This window comes from Mixophyes fleayi, chromosome 4 (genome assembly GCF_038048845.1).
Source record: "Mixophyes fleayi isolate aMixFle1 chromosome 4, aMixFle1.hap1, whole genome shotgun sequence".
Taxonomy (NCBI): domain Eukaryota; kingdom Metazoa; phylum Chordata; class Amphibia; order Anura; family Limnodynastidae; genus Mixophyes; species Mixophyes fleayi.
Window position 1 is genome coordinate 134,987,310 of NC_134405.1, and position 22,272 is coordinate 135,009,581.

At 45.2% G+C, this 22,272-nt stretch overlaps 1 protein-coding gene across 9 annotated transcripts in view; it reads right to left on the reverse strand.

Annotated features, from left to right (window-relative positions):
- The window catches only part of HERC1 (HECT and RLD domain containing E3 ubiquitin protein ligase family member 1), a 237,658-nt gene that overhangs the window by 129,983 nt on the left and 85,403 nt on the right, over positions 1 to 22,272 (reverse strand). For 8 of the 9 annotated variants that reach the window (XM_075208383.1, XM_075208382.1, XM_075208388.1 and 5 more), the window contains exons 26-34: positions 21,961 to 22,009; positions 21,198 to 21,263; positions 20,404 to 20,666; positions 18,849 to 19,067; positions 18,005 to 18,125; positions 17,308 to 17,545; positions 17,001 to 17,170; positions 6,800 to 6,955; positions 6,509 to 6,615 (exon numbers count right to left, since the gene is read on the reverse strand). In XM_075208383.1, the coding sequence (XP_075064484.1) occupies positions 6,509 to 6,615; positions 6,800 to 6,955; positions 17,001 to 17,170; positions 17,308 to 17,545; positions 18,005 to 18,125; positions 18,849 to 19,067; positions 20,404 to 20,666; positions 21,198 to 21,263; positions 21,961 to 22,009 (1,389 nt within the window). The remainder of the gene's footprint in view (positions 1 to 6,508; positions 6,616 to 6,799; positions 6,956 to 17,000; positions 17,171 to 17,307; positions 17,546 to 18,004; positions 18,126 to 18,848; positions 19,068 to 20,403; positions 20,667 to 21,197; positions 21,264 to 21,960; positions 22,010 to 22,272) is intronic. The other variant, XM_075208389.1, reaches the window with a different exon arrangement.

Consider the following 22,272-nt stretch of genomic DNA (forward strand, 5'->3'; position numbering starts at 1 on the left):
GCTCTACCATTGAGCGATAAACACTTCTCTTCTTAACAATCCTGCTCTATTCCTGCAAGGCACATATCTGTTGAAATCCTATGACCTACAGATACAAGCTACCACTCTAACTTGCCTCCCTGCTTTATTGTGCCTGCAACCCTGTACCCAATCCTAAGTAAGCAGCCATGAGTGTCCAGCAAGGAAGTGCTGCAGCAGCTAAATACCCAGAACGGATTCCATATTTCTCTTTCCTGCCATTGGGGGACACTGCGAGACATTGGGTATAGTAGTGGGCTCAGGAGTCTTGTCACTTTAACTGCTAAGTCTTTAGACTCCTCCCCTGCTATGCCCCTCCTTTACCAAGAGATCCTCAGTTTTTTTTTAAGTGACTTGGATTAGGTCACTGGGGTACAGGCTCCTGCCTATACCCGTTTAATTATAGGTTTTCATGTTTTTATTTTCTTCCTTAAAACAGGTGCAGCGCAGGGTTCAGTTCAAGACCCAGGAAAACAGTAAGACCTAGCTCTGCTCTCTGTGGACCCCAGCGCAGGTATCAGAAGCCTGGTGCTCTGTTACCTTGTACCTACTGCCGGCATTTCCATAGATAGGAGAGGGGCTGTGTAATCTAATAGATAAATGTTTGGTGCAGACAGTTAGCGGATATATCCGCGGCCAGAGTTATGTCTCCATAGCGGTCAGAGGGAGCGATGCTGTAACAGCCTCTCCTCCCCCGCCGCCCTCCATGCCGGCAGTTTCCCCGCTCGCCTCTAGACAACGAGCTTTCAATTAAGGGGATTCAGCGGCGCTCACACTCGTGGCAGGTGAGTCGGACCGCTTGAAAGAATAAGCGCTTCTGGGCATATTTATTGTATTTGGATTTCAGCACGCCCAGCGCTGCTGGGTTGTCATTTTGCCAGGTCTTTATGGGACCCAGACAGCGGAGGCCAGCAGGGCGGGCAGAAACAGAAGGAAGGGGGGGGAGTTGATACTCGATATCCCCCTTCCTCACAGGCTGTTTTCCTGCGCGCAGCTCTGTCGGTTGGTGAGGGGAAACTGAAGAGACAGCGTGTCAACGGTTCTCTAGCCTCTGCTGTGCCTTTCCTCTGCAGACAGACTTTTTGATACAGGCTTGTATTATAATAGTCAGTGTGGAGGTTTATATCTGTTTTTGTGAATTATTTGAGGTAAAAATTTTCACAGACAGTACTTTGCAGGCTTTTGCATTGGTGAGGAGTGCCTATAGTGTGAGAGACTTTCTAGTTTAGGAGTCTCCAGTACTTATTATTCTCACTGGTTGTCTGCCTGTTCTAAATGTAACACAAAACTTTCTGTTGGACACACAGACCGAAACGCCCTTTGCGCAGCTTGTACTGCGGACGCTCAGAGGCAAGACAGCTCAGCCCAGGAGGGGTCTTCTGCAGTGATAGAACCACCCTGGATGCAATCCTTTTCTTCGGCTGTGGAGAAACTGATGGCCATGATGCTGCGGGTAACAGAGGTACGTGACAACACTACCCCACCTACACTTGCAGGCAGCCAGACTGACGAGAATGCTTCCACATCACAGACAGGGTCTACCCACAGGGAAGATAGGTTAGTATCTATTTCCCAGAGGGGTAAGAGAGCCATTACTGATGCTGGTCTGGACATAGATCAAGTCTCTGATCTCTCCTCAGCAGAGGAAAGTGAGGTAAATTTAGACTCAGAAGGGGTGGCTCTCTATGATTCTGACTCAGTCTCCACGAGTGTGGATAGTCTTATTTTAGGAATCAGGCATACCTTAGGGTTGGCTGATCCAGAGCCCTCAGCACCAAAGGGTATCTCTTTATTTAAAAGACCTAAGGCACAGTTAGCAATATTCCCGCATTCTCCAGAAATGTTGGAGATTATTTCTGAAGCTTGGCAGAAGCCAAATAAGCAGTTTATGATGCCGGGAAAGTTTAAGTCCCTTTATCCTCTGCCTCCTGAAGACACAGTAAAATGGGAGACTTTGCCTAGGGTGGACACTCCGGTAGCCCGGTTAGCTTCATCTTCGGCTATTCTTGTCCAAGAACGAAAAGCCCTTAAGGACTACACTGATAAAAAGTGTGATCTAGCTCTTCGCTCAGCGTATACCACTGTAGGAAGTCTGTTTAGACCAAATATGGCTGTAGCCTGGGCTAACAAAGCTGTACAATTATGGGTGGAGGCTTTGATTAAAGGTCTTAGAGATAACACTCCGCGTACAGATCTTGTTAATCTAGCTTAGCACGTACTAGAAACTTCGGAATATGTAGCGAAGGCTGCCATGGATGCAGTATCAGTGAATGCTAAGGCCTCTGCTCTTATTGTATCAGCTCGTCGTAACCTATGGTTACGGATTTGGTCAGTGGATGCAGATTCTCAAAGAGCTTTAGAGAATTTACCCTTTGATGGATTAACTCTATTCGGGGCGGAGCTCGAAAGGGTTATTCAGGAGACTACGGGGGGGAAAGAGCACTTCTCTACCCACGGTCTCAAACAGGCCCCGTCAGAGTAGGTTTCGCTCCTTTCGGAATTTTTGCCGAGGTGGAGGTTCTTTTAGTAGAGGACAGTTCTCAGCGTCTAGGGCATCCGCTAATAGAAGCAGAGGCGGTAGAGGTGCAGCGAGGAGAGGTTCTGCTCGTCCAGCAGACAAGCCCTCCGCGTGACATAGTACTTCGGGGGGAGCAACAGGTGGGGGCACGACTTCTTCAATTCAGGGATCAGTGGTGGATGTCCACAACGGATCTCTGGGTTTGAGGAATTGTGTCCCGGGGTTATGTCATAGATCTAGCCCACTCCCTCCGTCACAGATTCTTCGTCACTCCTCTCCCCTCTTGTCCCCTCAGACGTGTTGCACTTCAGGAAGCGATTCAAAAGCTTCTTACTGCGCAGGTAATAGTTCAGGTTCCTCCTCTAGAAAGGGGTCAGGTTTTTTATTCAAACCTCTTCCTGGTGCCAAAGCCAGATGCGTCCTTCCGGCCCATCCTGAATCTTCGGTCACTAAACAAGCAGCTGAAGATTCAGAAATTTCGCATGGAATCCCTACGCTCTGTGATAGCAGGGATAGAAAAAGGGGAGTTTTTGGCATCGTTAGACATCAAGGATGCCTACCTGCATGTACCGATTTGGGAGGGACACCAGAGTCTCCTTCGGTTCGCAGTAGGAGAGGCGCATTTTCAGTTCAGGGCTCTCCCCTTCAGCCTGGCTACCGCTCCCAGAGTCTTTACCAAGATCATGGCAGTCATGGCCAGTCTATTGCGTCAGAAGGGTATAACAATTATCCCTCATCTAGATGACCTCTTGTTGAAGGCACCGTCTGCGCATCTTTTATCCCAACAGATTCAGACTGTTATGCAGTTTCTTCAGAGTCACGGCTGGGTGTTGAATTTACCAAAGTTATCGCTAGTGCCAACTCAACAGATGCGCTTCTTGGGTCTGCTTTTCGATACTCAGTCTCTGAGAGTTTTTCTTCCAGCAGAAAAAGTCTTAGCTCTGCAGAAAAGGACCAGGGCCATGCTATTGAAAAAGAGTATCGGTACTCATTTGCATGAAGCTTCTGGGGACAATGGTCGCGGTATTCGAGGCAGTTCCTTTTGCGCAGTTTCACTCCTGTCCACTTCAGGCAGAGATCTTGCAAAAGTGGTCAGGGTCTCAGAAGAATTTAGACAAACAGATTGTTCGTCTGTCCACGCCCACAAGGCTATCTCTTGTCTGGTGGACGTCCCGATCCAACTTGGAGAGAGGCCAATCCTTACAGACCTGGTCTTGGACTCTAGTCACAACAGACGCCAGTCTGTTGTGGTGGGGGGGAGTAACAGGAACCCTGAGGCTTCAGGGTCTCTGGTCCCCTCAGGAATCCATTTTTCCGATAAATATTCTAGAGCTCAAAGCAGTGTACAATACTCTGATAGGAGCCCAGGAATTTCTAAGAGGAAAACCTCTACAGATTAAGTCCAACAACGCCACCACGGTAGCGTACATAAATCATAAGGGGGGCACTCGCAGCGCGGCTGCCATGCGAGAGGCCAGACACATATTAGCATGGGCAGAATATCAGATCCCCAAGACTTCCTCAGCAGAAATACTCTTCATCCCGGGGAATGGGCTCTAAACAGTCAGGTATTCTCCCTACTGGTGGAGTGTTGGGGCCGTCCGGAAAAAAGACCTGATGGCGTCCAGTCTGAACCATCAGGTTCCGCACTACGGCGCAAGAGCTCGAGACCCAGCGGCGGAAATAGTAGATGCCATGTCGGCCCCTTGGCAATACCGGATGGTGTACATGTTCCCGCCTATTCCAATGATTGCGCGGGTGCTAAAGAAGGTGAAGAGGGAGAGAGTTTCCGCTATTCTAATAGCTCCATTTTGGCCACGCAGAGCGTGGTTCTCAGATCTGCTATTGTTAGCAGGGGCTCCTCCATTCCGGCTTCCCATTAAGGCAGATCTTCTGGTTCAGGGTCCATTCCTTTACCAAGGGTTAGATCAGCTGGATTTGACGGCCTGGATATTGAAACCCTAATACTTAAAGCTAAGGGTTTCTCTCAGGATGTTATAACCACCATGATTAGGGCCAGAAAGCCTTCTTTATCTTCCATATATTACAGAGTGTTGAAGACATATATTGCGTGGTGTGAGTCTAAGGGATTTCATTCTTCAAGATTTAAGATTTCCCACGTTCTGGATTTACTTCAGGAAGGTGTTCAGAAGGGTTTACGTCTGGGTTCCCTCAAGGGTCAGATATCCGCCCTGTCTACTTTCAAAAAAAGATTGCCGATTATTCAGCTATCAAGACATTTTTACAGGGGGTATTACATATACAACCTCCTTTTTGCCATCCTGTCGAGCCCTGGGACCTCAATCTGGTTCTTCGTGCTCTTTCTAGGCCTCCGTTTGAACCTTCAGAGTCTATTGACTTATGGTATCTTACATGGAAGACGGTATTTTTGCTGGCTATAGCTTCAGCTCATAGAGTGTCTGAGCTCGGAGCGCTTCGCTGTGACCCTCCATTTCTTATTTTTCATGCTGATAGGGCAGTCCTTCGTACCAAGCCATCTTTTGTTCCTAAGGTGGTTTCCAGGTTCCACCTAAATCAGGAAATTGTTGTCCCTGCGTTCCAACCAAAGAAAGACTCTTCAGAAGGGTCTATGCAGTACTTGGACGTGGTATGAGCTCTACAGAGTTATGTAGACCGTACATCTCAGGTCAGAAAGACCAGAGATCTTTTTATTTTATTTGACGCCAATAAAAGAGGCTGGCCTGCTTCAAAGCAGTCAATTGCCTGGTGGATCACGTCCACGATTTGTGAGGCTTACATTTCAGCTTCTCTAGACATTCCGCAGAACTTAAGGGCACATTCTACTAGGGCAGTGGTTGCCTCCTGGGCGGCTAGACACGGGGCGTCGGCGGAACAGTTGTGTAGAGCGGCGACTTGGTCTTCCGTCCACACATTTACTAAACTTTAAAGATTTCAAGGCTTTGCATCGGCTGATGCAAGCTTTGGTCGCAGGATTATGCTTGCAGCTGGTCCAGAGCATTCCCACCCTTGAGGAAGCCCTTTGGTATATCCCCAATGTCTTGCAGTGTCCCCCAATGGCAGGAAAGAGAAAATAAATCCGTAAAATCCATTTCTCTGACTCCATTGGGGGACACTGCGCACCCTCCCTTGCTCTGTATATAGTTCTGTGTGTGAAAACTTTGGTTATGGTTCTTTATATTTTAAGACCTGTCCAGGTTAAATTACCTCCTTTACGTTCACTCTTGGTTATTCAAAACTGAGGATCTCTCGGGAGAGGAGGGGCATAGCAGGGGAGGAGTCTAAAGACTTAGCAGTTAAAGTGACAAGACTCCTGAGCCCACTACTATACCCAATGTCTCGCAGTGTCCCCCAATGGAGTCAGAGAAATAGATTTTACGGTGAGTAAAAATCTTATTATCTGTGTCTGGTGGTGGCAATGACTAGTATCCTGCAAGTGACGACACCACAGTAGAGTGCAGGTGCTTTTCACAGCCAGTGAGTTTCTGGTGGCAGAGTAATACCTCTGAAGGTAATCTCGCTCCCTGGCCGATTTACTTCACTTTAAATTTATAAATTTATCCTCTCCTCCTACAGTTGCACCCTCTCCCTTGCCAAACTGTAGCAGAGTATGTTGAACCCGTTACAATGCTCAATGATGATTTTATTAAAACACACATTGCAGGTGAAAATTCAAACAATGTTTGGATTTTGATGTAAGGCACAGCATAAATGTTGTACTGTGTTTTATCAGTGAAAATATTGTGTGCTGTACATTTGGACAATTTAAAATATATTCCCGAACTACACAATTGAAACATTTTGTAAATTTAGCCCTGAGTGGTAGTTTTGGCTTGGAGAGAGTTAACTTGCTGAACTCCTTGAATGAAGTTGATTTTTTCTCACTGCATGTACCATCACTAGCAACATTACATATATAATTTGCAGACACATTATACACACTTTAGGATCCCTGCAAAGTCACTGCTCATCATGGTCTAATAGGTATCATACCTGTGCCATCTGGTCATCATCCACACTGGACTCACACGCAGGAAGAACAGCTTCCAGAACATGCAGGGCAAGAAGCCTAGTTCTTAGATTTCCTACAAGTGGGACACCTGTAAAATGACAAAAGCATTTACTGGATCGTATACCAATCTACTTCACACTCACTGGAGGCAAAATCAATATATGTCCAGACAATACTTGTAATGGCCATGAAGTACAAATAATGCTTCATCAGCTTGGAAATTCTATCAAAACAACCACAAAATACTACACCATTTATTGAGACAGCAGTACCTGAGCTGCATTTTTGAGAAGCTATGTTCAATAACACCTCTGTCCATTTGGGAGATGCCATCTTTGATTGGATAGCCTTGGAAGACACCACTCTGCGAAGGAAGACCAAAAAGTCGCCAAGATGAAGCTCGGCCATTCGCTGCTTCCTGAGTGTAGCTGTAAGAAAAGGAATTACACAGTAAAGAACTCAACTATTATACTTAACATCTTGAGCAAATAAATATATATACATCTCTCTATCTATACACACACACACACACTATATAAATTGTGAAAGAGCACAGGGAAAGTTGTAAATGGGAGATGCATATGTCCAGATTTCGGTCATCTGTGTTTTAAAAACCCCAGGGAGTGTTTGTAATGGTTAGAGAGAGGGCGGGCTCTATTCAAAAGGCCCATTTTGGGAATTCCAACCAGTTAGCAAAATGCTGGCTAATCAGAAGTTGCACCTGTAAGGTGCTGTTAAAAGGTTGTAAGTCTAGCTGCTCAGCCTCTTAATACTTGGGGAACAGGTCAGATGGCTCTTGAGACACTGCAATTTGTTGCTACCAGTAAGTGCTGTTGTTTTGTGTGTGGGAGACATTATGTCCTTCACTTTAGAGAGGGTGCCTCCTTGTTGTGTTAGTTATAGGTCGAACAGACTAGGAATTTTGCTTATATTTTGTTTATTTTTTGGAGCTGCTGAATAAAACTAGCTGCAGCTACTTGAACCAAAGCACTGGACTGGTGTAATATTGTTTGGCTGATGCATAGTAAGTACAGCCGTTTAACCCCAGGAAACAGCACCCCGAACCCGTTCTTGTGACAAAATATATTTCTCTTTCCTGCCATTGGGGAGACACTGCGATACATTGGGGAATAGTAGTGGGTGTAGGAGTCTAGGCACTTATCAACTTCTTTGATCTCCACTCTCCTCCCCTACGGATACCTCCGGTTTTTTTTTTTAAGTGCCTTAGGAGATAGGACACGTTGGTATAGGCTCCTGCCTATACTTAGCTTAGTTTAGGTTTTACATGTTTGTATCGATCTCCACAAAGCATCTAAGGGAAAAAATAAAATAAAAAGACCCAGAGGGGTGAACAGCCTGTCGGCTTCCTTCACTCTGGGTCCCTGCGAAAGGTAAGAAGCAGCACAAGCTCACTGACGTTGCACCTCTGGCCGGAAGCCATCCCCTAGAGACGAGCCTTTAGCAAAGGCTGGATCAGTTGCCATTAGGGCTTTTGGTGGGCCACATAGGGAGTTTCATTCATTTTTTCCCCTACGGTCCCATTATTATTAATCGCGCGGGGGAGATGCAGGGTTTCCACTCTCCCCGCTGACGGACATGCCGGCAAGCCCCTCTCCCCAAGACTACGAGCATCGGGGGTTGCTGTGTCTTATCGCTCTCCATAGGAGGCAATTCGCACATCTGAAAGGACAAAAGCGTTCACGCTGTCTGGGCACTCAGAGTGGACGCGATACACGTTGTCAGCCATACTATGTATGCGCTGATCGGCGTTCACTAGAGGCGGGGGCTGATCCGGAGGAGGAACTTCCCTCCACCCCCTTCCTGCATCCTGGGACGGAAGTGGCCATATTGGGACTCTGAGATCGTCGGCTGCATGCTGCTCTTCTTCTCTGCTGGTATCGTTCCTCTGTTTGTTAGTGAGCAGCTTAAACAGGCATACAATATTGCTTTAAAAAGGCAATAATAGACTTTTCATCAGGGGACTGGTGTGTTTTTTTACAGCCTTTGTGACCTAGCATATAGACTTGGTCAGCAAATTTCTTGTGCTGTGTACAGACACTATTGTTCAGACAAATTATCATTGCTAATTGTGTTATTAGTTTAATAAAACCTGTAATACTTTACAAGCATGTCTGAGAAGGGGACTACCAAATGTAAGGGATCCTCTGCTAAGTCTGCGCTGTTTTATACATGTGCTACGTGTAATGCTAAATTGTCCATTGGACAGCCTAACCGGGAACGCCCTTTGCACGGCTTGCGAGGCCGAGACCCAGGAGCTTCGTACCCGAGCACAAGGGACAGCAGCTGTGGAAGAACCCATCTGGGCCAGATCTCTGACCATAGCCATGGACAGACTCACCAGTGTGACCACAGCCATGGAGAGACTCACCAGTGTGATGCTGAGGCCTACAGAGGTACGTGATGTCCCTGTTTCACACACACACTCTCTACCCTTAGTTGACACAGGCACATGTTTGCAACACCTAGCAAGTCAGGGTGAGGAGTGCCTGTTCACGGTGACTCACAGGCCTAAGAGAATTATCCCAGATGTGACCCAAGGACGCGATTCTGAATCAAACCATTCCTCAGATGAGGAGAGAGATTTAGACCTTGACATTCAGGAAGAGGATACTCTTGGTGCTATAGATTCTGCACCAGGCCATAATGTAGACGATCTTATTTTGGGTATCAGGCATACCGCTGGGTTTGCTGACCCTGAACCCACGGCCTCGTCTGGGTTTAATTTAAGAGAACTAAAGCACAGGTGGCAGCCTTTAAACCCTCCACCCCAATGATGGAGAAAGCAACCGATGCTTGCTTAGGCCAAATAAGCAGTTTACGATGCCGGGCAGGTTTAAATCTCTTTACCCTCTCCCGGCAGAAGACTCTGTTAAATGGGAGGCCTCCCCCAGGGTAGACACTCTGGTAGCCTGTTTGTCCTCCACTCAGGAGCGGATGTCTTTAAGGGAAAAAAAAAAAGTGCGATCTCACTCTACGTTTGGCCTACATAGCATCAGGCACTATGTTTAGGCCAACCATGGCAGTAGCCTGGGCCAACAAGGCTATCCAGCTATGGACTGAGCAGCTAGTTTCAGGCATTCAAAAAAACACTTCACGCACAGAGCTACTCTCTTTAGCCAAACATATTCAGGAGACCTCTGAATATGTAGAGCAGGCAGCCATGGATGCTGTGTCTGTCAATTCGAGACTCTCTGGCCTCATTATTGCATTTCGCAGTACAGTATGGCTATGCTCGTGGATGTCGGACGCCGATTCAAAACGAGCTCTAGAGATTTTGCCATTTGATGGGGTTACTCTGTTCGGGTCAAAGTTAGAAAAAGTCATCCGGGTGGCCACAGGAGGTAAAGGTGATGCTCTCCCCATGGGATCTAATAGACCGCGCCAGGGGCGTGTTCGGTCTTTTCGTTCCTTTGCCCGGGGCCGACCCATCCCACCGAGGAGGGGACAGCCATCTGCTCCCAGGGCAGGGTATTCCAGAGGCAGAGCCGCCGTCAGGCGCGGAGCTCCGAGACAAAGTGATAAGCCCGCAGCCTGACCCCCTCTCCCCTCGAGAATCTGTGGTGGGAGCACGTCTCATTCGCTTCCAACGCCAATGGTGGGCAGCTACCACGGACGGTTGGACACGGGGGATTGTGTCGCGGGCCTACGTCATAGACTTAACCCTAACTTCACCACAGTTTCTTCTGAACCCCTATCCCCCCTTGTCCCCTCAAACGCAAGGTGCTTCAGGAAGCTATCCATAAGTTGCTGACAGCCGATGTCATTGTCCCTGTCCCAGCACAGGAGAGAGACCAGGGGTTTTACTCCAGCCTCTTCCTAGTACCAAAACAGGACGGATCCTTACGCCCAATTTTAAACCTCCAGTATCTAAACAGGCTGGTAATTACTCAAAGGTTCAAGATTGAGTCCCTTCGGACGGTCATCGCAGGGATGGAGCAGGGAGAGTTTTTGGCGTCCATCGACATCAAGGATGCCTATCTTCATGTCCCCATATGGAACCGCCATCATCGCCTCCTCCACTTTGCAGTAGGGACTTCCCACTTTCAGTTCACAGCCCTACCCTTCGGCCTAGCTACTGCTCCTTGAATGTTCACCAAGCTGATGGCCATAATGGCGGGCCTTCTGCGACAGAGGGGAGTCACAATAGTCCCCTATTTAGACAATCTCCTCCTGAAGGCCCCGTCGGCAGAGCTTTTAGCTCGCCATATTCAAATCTTAATGAGGCTCCTGGAGGCCCATGGGTGGATCCTCAATCTACCAAAATCATCTCATCCCAGCTCAGCGAATGCACTTCCTGGGTCTAGTGTTCGACACAGTGACCCAGAGAGTTTACTTACCGGAAGGTCAGCGCTCTCCTGCGCAGAAACAGGGCCTTGCTGGCTCAACAAATGGTATCCCTCCTCAGTTGCATGAAGCTTCTAGGGACCCTAGTTTCGGCATTCGAAGCGGTACCGTTTGCACAGTTACACTCCCACTCTCTCCAACTAGAGATTCTTCGGAAGTGGTCAGGTTCTCAAGACCCTTTGGACAGGCATATTACTCACCTTTCTAAACCAACTCTCATCTCTATGACTTGGTGGTTGTCCAAGACGAATCTGGACAGGGGCCAGACTCTTCAGACCGGCCCTTGGACCTTAGTTACCACAGACGCAAGTCTGTCAGGCTGGGGAGGAGTCACAGAGTCCCTAAGGTTTCAGGGACTCTGGTCCCCGCAGGAGGCCACACTCTCGATCAATATCCTGAACCTCAGAGCAGTACGCAGGACATTGACGAGGGCTCAGAGAGTTCTAGCAGGAAAATCCCTTCAAATCCAATCAAAACAATGCCACAGCTGTGGCATATCTAAATCACCAAGGCAGAATTCGCAGTGCGGGGCCATGCGAGAAACAGCCAAGATTATGGTTAGGCGGATATCGGCAGTCTACAACCCAGGTGTAGAAAATTGGGAAGCAGACTTCCTCAGCAGGCAAAGGGTTCACCCGGGCAAGTGGTCTCTCTACATGGAGGTCTTCGCTCTCCATGTAGAACGCTGGGGTGTTAGGAACTCCCAAGCCAGTACAATGAAACTCGGGGTCTACTCTGAAGGCCCGGTCTTCGCTGGAGCCCCTAGTGGTGGGGACAGACTTGGCCGCGGGCCGACAGAGGGTCGAGTAACGTATACTGACTTAAGGAGAACCCAGGAGAAGGGTGATTGGCGGACAGAAGCGGCCAGTAAAACCGAGGTCAGAGGTCACAAGCAGAGGTTCGAAATCCAAGGACAAGCGAAAGGTCAGGAGCACTAGCGGAGGAGCAAAATCCGGTTTTCAGGCAAATGGTCAGGGTCAGAAGCGTAGGTTCAGTGGTCCAGAAGCAAGCAAAGGTCATACACGGGAAGACAATCAAAAGTAATAATAACCAGGCTGAGAGAGAACAAGCAGGCAGCAGAACTGAGGACAGGACGCTCTAACCGGCAGTGAGGCGCACTGCCTTAAATACCAGCATCAGCCAATCAGAGCTTAGCTCTGATATCACATGAGCAGATTCTGATAACCACAAGTAACTAGCCCACAGGCTTGTCAGCGCTCCTGTGCATGCGCCCGGCTGTCCCCAACTGCTGGGACGCAGCGCTACACCTGCTAGTGTCCGGCCGTGGCCTTGGCAACAGCTAGGAGGTTTTCCGGAAATTACGTCCCGATCGCCATAGCGACGGCCGGGACGCCTCAAAGAGTAAGGCAAGAGTCGCGGCGGTGCTCGCCGCGACTGCTGACATGGGGCATGCCGGAGATCGACCTCATAGCTTTCAGGCTGAATCATTAGGTTCCCTTGTACTGCTCAAAAGCCTGGGACCCTCATGCACACTTCACAGATGCCATGTCAGCTCCATGGCAGTTCCAACTAGTGTACCTATTTCCCCCAATACCCCTGAGCTTGCGGGTACTAAAGAAACTAAAAATAGAGCGGGTTCTCACAATCCTAATAGCTCCGCATTGGCCGAGCAGGGCATGGTTCTCAGACATACTGAGACTAATGACGGACCCTCCGTTCCCACTGCCAGATCTGCTCGTGCAGGGTCCTCTGCCAGGATTTAAATCGACTAGTTTTAACGGCGTGGCTATTGAAACCTTCTCAGTGCCAAGGGTTTCTCCCAAAGGGTTATTGACACCCTTATCAAGGCAAGGAAACGTCTTCCTCGGCCATTTATCACAGTCTGAAAGACTTACATCCTTTGGTGTGAGGCACAGGGCTCTCACACATCTAGGATCAGCCTACCTAGACTGCTAGCCTTCCTGCAGGATGGCTTGGATAAAGGGCTCAGGCTAGGGTCCCTTAAGGCACTCTCTATCTATTTCCAGCAGAAATTGGCTGCTCTCAGCGAGGTTCAGCCCCCCTTCCTTCACCTGGTGGAGCCCTGGGACCTCAACCTGGTGCTTAGGGCGCTTACCCATCCGCCATTTGAACCTCTAGAGACGGCGAAGCTGCACCACCTCACCTGGAAAATGGCATTCCTCCTGGCCATCTCGTCAGTGTCAGAATTAACTGCCCTCTGCTGCAATTTCCCATTCCTTGTTTTTCCGCCTCCCTCTGCGTCAACATCGTCCGACCCGTTGATGACCACTTGCGTTTGCTGGATGTGGTCTGAACTCTTCTGATTTATGTCGACCGCACGGCCCGGGGTCGTAAGACGAACGACCTCTTTGTTCTGTATGATGCAAAAAAGCGTGGTTGGCCGGCGTATAAAAGGCCATTACCCGCTGGATCACATCCACCATTAGTCTAGCGTATGTCCGAGCATCTCTGCCTGTCCCGGATTCGCTAAAGGTTCACTCTACCAGAGCCATTGGCGCTACGCGGGCTGCGCGACACAGCGCTTCGACGAAGCAGCTTTGCAGAGCAGTCACATGGTCATCTGTCTATACGTTCTCTATATTTTATAGGTTGCAGGGCTTCTCATCCTCATATGCAAGCTTTGGGGGCAAAGTATTGCGAGCAGTCGTTCTAGAGCATTCCCTCCCTTAGGGGCAGCTTTGGTATGTCCCCAATGTCTCGCAGTGTCCCCTAATGGCAGGAAAGCGAAAAGAAGATTTTTACTCACCGTTAAATCCATTTCTCTTACTCCATTGGGGGACACTGCGCACCCTCCCTTGCTCTGTGAATAGTCCAATCATCATCAGTTATTTCTATAGCGCCACTAATTTTGCAGCACTGTACAGAGAATTCATTCACATCAGTCCCTGCCCCATTGGAGCTAAATTCACAGACAGACAGAAGTCAATTTTGAAAGCAGCCAATTAACCTACTAGTATATTTTTAGAGTGTGGGAGGAAACCGGAGCACCTGGAGGAAACCCACGCAAACATAGGGAGAACATACAAACTCCACACAGGTAAGGCCATGGTCGGGAATCGAACTCATGACCCCAGTGCTAGTGGTTAGCAGTTCTGTGAGGCAGAAGTGCTAACCACTAGGCCACTGTGCTGCACAATAGAGATGACTGAACGGTCTCGAGTGCAGCAGCATCATGCTATGAATGTAATGAAATGGACCATCGCAAACATATAAAGACACAAGTACATGCTTACATTAAAAACGCAAATCATTGGGCCGCCCATATGAAGGGTCCTTTTTGCACTTCACTGACCTCCCTTCTTGGGCTGATAATGGTGATATCTCCCTCCCCTCCCCTCCCAACTTCCCCACCTCTTTCCTTTAGGCTTTAGTCTACCTCTAACTTTCATCTCCGTTTTTAGTGCATTTTATTTTTCTTGCTGTATATTTGTTTACTGTAAACACATTTACCTGCCATGTGATATTACTTTGGAAACTAATAAAAAAAAAACCAAAACAAAACGTAAATCAGATGCATATTTACATATTTAGCCATATGTGGTTTATGTACAAATGGCTGACAATTGCCTCCACTAAGATCTCAGATACTGATAATTCATTTAAAATTAATGTTATTTATTCTTTCCTTTCTGTTAACGCTCCTATGTTTTGTTGTTTTCATCCCCTGGAAACGCAAGGGATCATTCCTCAAGGTTTCAGTCCTCCACTCCCGGGGGAGATATGCAGAGAAGTAGAAAAGCCTGGACAGTGAGACCTACAGCATTTAAGCCCTCTGACAAGCAATCAGCATGACGGACAGGCTACCCACAAGGGAACTTCCATGGTGGGAACCTGCTTCTCTTCCGGGACCAGTGGTTCAATTCCACCACAGATGTCTAGAGGACAGACACTGTCAGATGGCGATACATTACAGATCTCTTGACATTGCTGCTCCTCAGCTAGTAGCTGAAAAGCAACAACCTCATCACAAGTGTCATCCCTTCAAAATTTGGAACTGGACATTGGTAACCGATGAGGTCAGTCTCTCAGGATGGGGCAAAGGTACACCAGTTCCAGGGTCTTTCTTAACGCTCTACCCGCATGGGTGCAGTGCTTGCAAGAAAGGGACAAAAAGGTGCAATCAAACAATGCCATCGTGTTGGCTTACATAAATCACCAAGGGGGCACTAAGAGGGCCTTAGAGATAAGGGAGGTTGCCAGAAAGTTCCATTCAGTAGCATACATTCTGGCAGAAGTAGACTTTCTCATAAAGTAGGCCCTTTCTCCCTGAGAATGATCTCTTCACCCGGAGAAATTCCAGCACATGTCAACAAGATGGCAACTAGGTTCAACCACAAGGTGGAGCACTTCTAATCAAGAAAAAGAGATCATAAGAGTGTTTAGCTGACACCATGTTGGCTCAGTGGACCTTCCAACGGTAATGAATGCTTCAGCGGGTGCTACAAAAAAAAGTAAGGAGACAGGGTAGTCCAGTTATTCTTGTGGCACAGGATTCATCCAGGAAGTCTCGGTACACAGAGCTCGTAACAGTAGGAGGAGGTGAAATTCTTGTTGGCTATCTCTTCAGTCAGAAGAAGTTGGAGCTGTGGGCTCTATCCTGTAGATCTGTTTCTTATCTTCAATGTGGACAGGAAAGTGCTTACAACTAAGCCTTCCTCTCAGCCCAAGGTGGTCTCTAGGTTCAAGATTGTGAGTCAACTTGTGATTCCGGCCATGGACTGGGATAATCCTCTAGAGGAAGTGGACTCTCTTAGCTCTCTGGATGTGGTTAGGACCTTCTTGAACCTTTGTAGAGAGGCCCAAGAATTTACGCTGGGTGGATGACCTGTTGGTCGTCCATGACGTACACAAGAAAGGGTGGCCAGCGTGTAAGCAGACTATTGCCAGGTGGATTACATCAGCAATTCACCAGGCTTGCACTTGAACAGGACAGACTGTTCCAGAGAATGTGAGGGTGCATTCAACAAGATTAGTGGGCGCCTCTTGGGCAGGGTGGCACAGGACCTCTGCTGAGAAGCTGTGCAGGGCAACCACCTGATGTTCGGTGCACATGTTCACAAAATTCTATAGATTTAATACTTTTGTATACAAGGATGTCAATTTTAGACAAAAGGAGCTGCACACCATGAGATCTGACTGTATAGTTCCTTAGGGACAGCTTTGAAACTTCTCCAGTGTCCCTCGCACATGAGAAAATGGTATTTTTGAACTCAGGGCATCCAGTGTTCACTATTGGATTAAGAGAAAAGGATGTAACCTATCTTTTACGCTCTTTGTTTGTGTTCCTGTTCATTCTCTTTTTCCGTTATCCTTATTAGGATTCTGATTCTCCGGGGAGAACATTGTTCTTTCCTTTCCTTGTTCAGAAAGCCTGTTTCTGACCCTTGGGGCTTTGTTAGAAAAGTACTCAGGTTAGAAATAGCCAATGGAGTATAGAGGGTGAGGAGCTTCAGTTTTGTGAGACATTTGAAAGTCCCCAAATCTACAGAGCCACATTGGACACAGAGAAAAGGATTTAACACAAGTGTTAAACTCCCATAGGTTTTTTTTTGCTAATTTTCATTTGCAGTCTACATATATTGCCTTATGCTGCTTATTGCCAGTAGCTACATTTATGCACGTAAGTGGAAGGAGAAATAGGAACATATTTTAATAAATACCCTGTCACAGTGCTTTAGGACAGTGAGCTAACCAAAACCATATCCATTTGTTAATTTTGCTCTTTATGAACAGAAACAATGTAAGAAACAAAGAGCAATAAAAAAAACCATTTATATTTTATACTTAGAAAAGAGAAAGAAGATGAAATATGAAAATATAATAGAAGTGGCAGGAAAGGACTTAATGCAGTTGGCATCCAATAGCAGTAAGCAGCCCCATCAAACTGTCAACTTTTACATTTATTAGGTTTTAAAGACAACAATGAACTTTAGTTTGAAAACGAAATTCCATTTTAGAAAATAAACCCTGCTTGCTAGTGGCTGGCAGTTAGCACAAGGCTGTGGTTTTGCATCTCATTTGTACAAAGGATACTGTCCAATCTATCTTGATCTTTGACATTTTCTGAATACACCATGCAATAGTTTCTGAAAGGAATTGTATGAGTAGTCTTTACATTAACCATACCTCTGAAGTCCTTTCTTTCACTTTCTCCTACTAGTTCTGCTTTCCTTTCTTCCTCCTCTTCACCAAATGAGGGCATTACTCCAGCCTGAGATAGGAGGTTCTTCAGTTGGCTGCACAACAGGTCAAGCAAAGACTGCACCACTTTAGGACTCAGCTTATCAGCATATGTCCTGCAGGGGGGTGACAACACATATTTGTAAATGCCTCTTCAAACTTACAGCTTACCTCCATTTCTTCATAATGTTATTTTATATATTTAAATAAATTAATTGAAATTTATTTTTTTTTACAAAAAAAAAAAGCTCACCCAGTAGTAATTGCAAGTATCTGAAGCAGTCTGGTGCTGGCTACTTTGAGTGCGGTGCTCAGCTGAGACACTCCGGACTTGGGAAGTAGCTGGAGAGGTTGTCCCAACATAGTCTCGGTACCACATAGCTGTGAGAGAACGCTAAGCAGGCCAGTGGAAATTGCTAGAGACACATCCACTGGCTGGTACCGCACGCTGAGGGCAAAGACTGTTACCAAGAGGAGTCGTTGCTGGGCTTCTGAAAATGCAAAGGCCTTGTTATACATAAGCTAAACTTTCCATGGCTTTATTTTTGAAGGATGCAAAAAAAGACTCTGCTGGAAAATAAGGAGGTAACAGCCACAATATTGTATTTATAGTGGATGTATGCATACAGAATACTAGTAATATCAAAAGAAAACTAAAATAAAAAAATCAAGATCCAAGAAAAGCGTAAATTAAGTAATACTTATAGGTGCTATTTTTAGTTGAACAATTACTATGTATAACCAATGGATAATGCAGAAAATGTGTTCTCCAATCTTAAATACTTCAACTGCCCTAAACTGCAGTGCTTTTACATATAAAGCCTTATGCAACCAAAGCATTTTAAAAATCCATAAATAGCATGTGTAAATCAACTAATATTAGTTTAGACAACCTTGGTGATCATAAGTCACTATTGCAAAGTCTGTAGTGAGAGGGAGGAGACTCTTACCAACGTGGTGTTTATTAGTCTGCAGAGCTCGGTCTAGGGTGGCAGACAGCTGCTGGTAGATTTTGTGCACAGCTTTCTGGATCTCAGTCTGAATGCTCTGCTTCGATGCACGTATTCCATCCTATCAAAAAACCATGTAACAAATTTAATAAAGTTTAATAGTATGGATCCCACTTTGGCCTAAAGGTGTACATTTGTCCAGTTTTATGGATGTTACTAATGTCATAACACTTTCAATGTAAACATTCAAAACCTCAAGAAAATAAGTTTCACATTTTCAAGCAAGTATATGTGCAAATTAACATTAGGCACTATGATAAATTTAGAACATAGTGCATTATTATGAAAAATGGAACAAACATATCTCCTGTTGCAGACAGTAACACACATAAAAAATGGCCTGTTATATGCAGTGCTTTAAAAACTTTGAATTGCTCACATAAAATTGAAGCAAATATGTGCCATCTCAATGATGGCTGATGGATATACAAAAACATGCAATGAGTCCAGGTAAGCAGTTCAATTGTAACCTAAAAGATAACCTTAGGCACTATACGGATAATACTAAGAATCTGAGACGCTGCCAATAGAGTCCTCTCCACAATACTTAAGAGGAAAATAGGAATTATGGCTGCGCTCAAACTTATAAGGACTAATATCAAAAGCAAACAAATATTGCAGAAACGTAATGTTACTTATTTATAAAAAAAAAAACAACAACTTATAACTGAAACAAAGTAGCACAGAAATCAGATAGCTTACTCAATATGCAAGAGGCGGAAACTAAGCAGAAAGGTATTTAGTCACATTTATATTTAGTAAGCTGTGAAATACCTCCCTTTACCTGGTAATGATGCAGATGAACACTTTCACCTTTGGTGCCGGAATGGCCCACAGTACCTAGTCCAAAACAACCGGCAAGAAATTGCAGTCTAACAGAGGTGAGCAGAGAGGAGGACTGAAAGGTGGTGGATATTTGACGGCTGCTGAGAGTTTGAGCATTTCCCTTCTCCTCCATTCCAGACAGAAGCACAAGAATCTGGTGTAAGGCTTCCAGACGCAACTATGAAAAGAAGAAAAAAGGATACCTTTACATATGTCCTATATGAAGAAAACTTAGACACAGGCAATGTTGTTACAATAAGTAAAAAAAAAGTCCACATGTATGGAAATATATGACGGTATAATACAATTTTTTTCAAAAGCCTATTGAGTGCCTTCCCTTATTTCTTAAATGGTAATGCCAATACCAGCAGCAATGGAGAAAGAAAACTTATTGAAAATACACAAAAACTGAACGTAGTCTTACAACAGGGAATTGGTACAGTATAGATTCCAGGTCATTATAAACTATATCTTCTCAATAAGGTTTAAGACAAGTTGCCGCTTCTGGAGCCTCACACTTCCATACATTGATACCTACATATAAACTTCAATGTTTTGCTAATTCAGTGTCCCATATATGTGTAAGAAAAGATTTTGGGGCCCAATAGATCAATAATACAGTTATTCAAAGGTCAAATTCTATGTCCCTGTAGCTGAGTTCCCATAACCACAAGTGGCGCAGGAGGGCCCCTATCCATGGTGGACCAGTGAAAGGGCCATAGCAACTACCCCAGGAAAGCCCAGCAGTGACTGGCCTCCCAGCTGGAGTCTCAAATTCAGGAACCAAAAGAGCAGCAAGGAGAGGTTTTTAGCAGCACTGGAACAATGCACATGAATCTGGAAATCTCAAAGAGCTCAAGAAACTGCATCCAGCAGATTTTTGCCCTGTGATCTGATGGCTAGCATCCTGGAGCCAAAATCAGCTTGGACCTCAAGGCAGACTAAAAGATTAAATCCCCTTGGCCAGAATTGAGTGGCATTTGGGCCGATGACAATTGAAACTCAGTCAATAAGTGGCACAGTAGGAGTGTTCAATGATGAAGAGTAACAGACAATAGCTAAACTTCATACATACTGGTAGCCCCCAAGCAGGTTGGTAGTGTAAGCCCGTCTGGTTACAGAGGCTACAAATAATAGGCCACTGAAATAACCAACAACATTTATACCCATCTTGTTCAGGTCTGCACAGATGGAGTACATTTTATTAAGCTTAGTGTCCATCCACCAAGCAGAGCTACCTATGTCCTACAGTGGCTAGGTCTGACATGGCCTATGAGGAACAGTCAACATTTTAAAGTCACAATTTAAAAAAAAATTAAGGGGAAAAAAAAACAAAAACACTCAGTACTGTTTAAAATTAACGATAAAACAACCAACTTGATGTATGCAGGACATCCTCAAATTTCAGTTATGAACAAGATGTTTATATCTTAGAAGATACCATTTTGATATAGAAAACATATTGAAATACTTCTAGACCACAAGAACAATGAGAATTGTAGTAATCATAATACCTCAGCACGTAGTTGCTGCTGTTCCATTGCAATAATACAGGCCTGCGGAGAGCTGGACATGCCTTCTTCTGGCTCCTTAAACCCTGGAGAGTTGCCTACATCTCCACTTACGAAGCTTAGAACATTTTCAATCAATGTATACACACCAAGGGATTTGCCACGTTCTGCATCTGTATCAAAGCCACAAGATAAGCCACACAACCAGTCCCGATTGTGTTTCAGCCGGGCCCAAGAATCAATGGCAGGGGGCTCAGATGGGGAAACTGCAGTAAAAAAAAAAAAATGGAAATCGCTATCACAAAAGTCTAAGGCTTTAGAGATGATGTGTTTCCATGAAGCTGCAATGTCCAGTAAGTATGCTTTTAAGTATAATGACATTGAGTATGTCTACTGTAGAGTTAACCTACGTCAAGCAAGACACAAAGACTTTGCCAGGTTTACAAATTTAACAGATCATGGTAAAATAAATTGTGAACAAATAGTTTAAAACATTTGAGAATATCGCAAAAGAAAATCTTAGGCATCTCAGCCAGTCCATGACAACAATTAACAGTACATACTCATCATCCTTATACTACACAGCTCTTTCACTCAATTTGGGAATTAATATGAACTTATTGCTTAGCTATTTAGCACTGATGCTCCCAGAACATGTGCTTTTGTAGCAGATGACAATATGAATGCCTATTTTATAGCAAGCCAAAGCACAGTGAGCTCATACAATGAACTTTAATATGAAAGGCAATAGCTAGCTGGAAGGAAGCAAGTAGACGAGGAGAAAAATGATAACATGCCGTTAAGTACTTGCTTGGCGATCTTCTTTTTTCTGGGGCTCAACAGGCCGAGGGGGGACAAGTAGACTAACAGCCGGATATCACCAGAGAAAACGAAAGGTTTTTATAAAGGAGACACAGAGAGGAAAGGGAAAGGAAGTCCTGCTTACTCCTGATCATTTCTTCTGCAGCGACAGAAATGCGTTTCATTTCTTTCTGACCTAACACTTCCGCAAGGTGTTCTCCCTGACAGTAGAAAAGGGAACTTTCCCTTCCTTATACACTTTCTGTGTGTCCATCCCTATCAAAGGCCAGCAACACTTAAAACTGAATATGGTTCATATCTGTATCCCAGGATGTTAAAAATAATAATGTAGAACAACCCAAGAAGTTTAAAACAGAAAATTACTCTTGCATCAGCCATTCTGTGCCTGTTCAAAGATACTTGTATGCATTATTTATAACTTTTGATCACAATTAATACATTATAATAGCTATCACTCTCCCATAAGCAAACACAGCAATTCGTTCCATGTGGGTGAAAGCAGACTCCAAAAATAGCAGTGTGTATCCTAATCTATTGATTACAGTCTAAACAGAACACTTTGCACATGAAGGACAGTAGTAAAAGCAACTAGTGTATATGAACCATTTTAATGTTCTGGTTATAATGCCCCCATAAGTGACAAGCTGTCCCATAGTATCTATAAAAAGACAGTGAAGGTAACCGACCATACAACAAAAATAATATTCTTCTAGAGCTATATATGGAAAGAAGTCTCACCTCTTTTTCTGTGGTTTGCAAGGTCAGAGTCTGTGTTCTGTCTTCCACTCTGAAATGAATGTTAACATAATTACATTTTGCTTTCTAGAATTTATTCTTAAAAAAAAAAAAAGTTGTACTGTATTAATGCCTTTAGAATGACTTTAATGTGTCCGTAAATATACAAAAATAAGTTGGGTTGAATTATGTAGTCTTTGCTATAACAACAAGTGCAACATTCCATAGTCAGGAGGCAAGTAACTAACATAGCGGATTAATTCTCTAGTATTAACATACATTGTTAAAGGGGCCTACAGGCATCCAACATCTGAA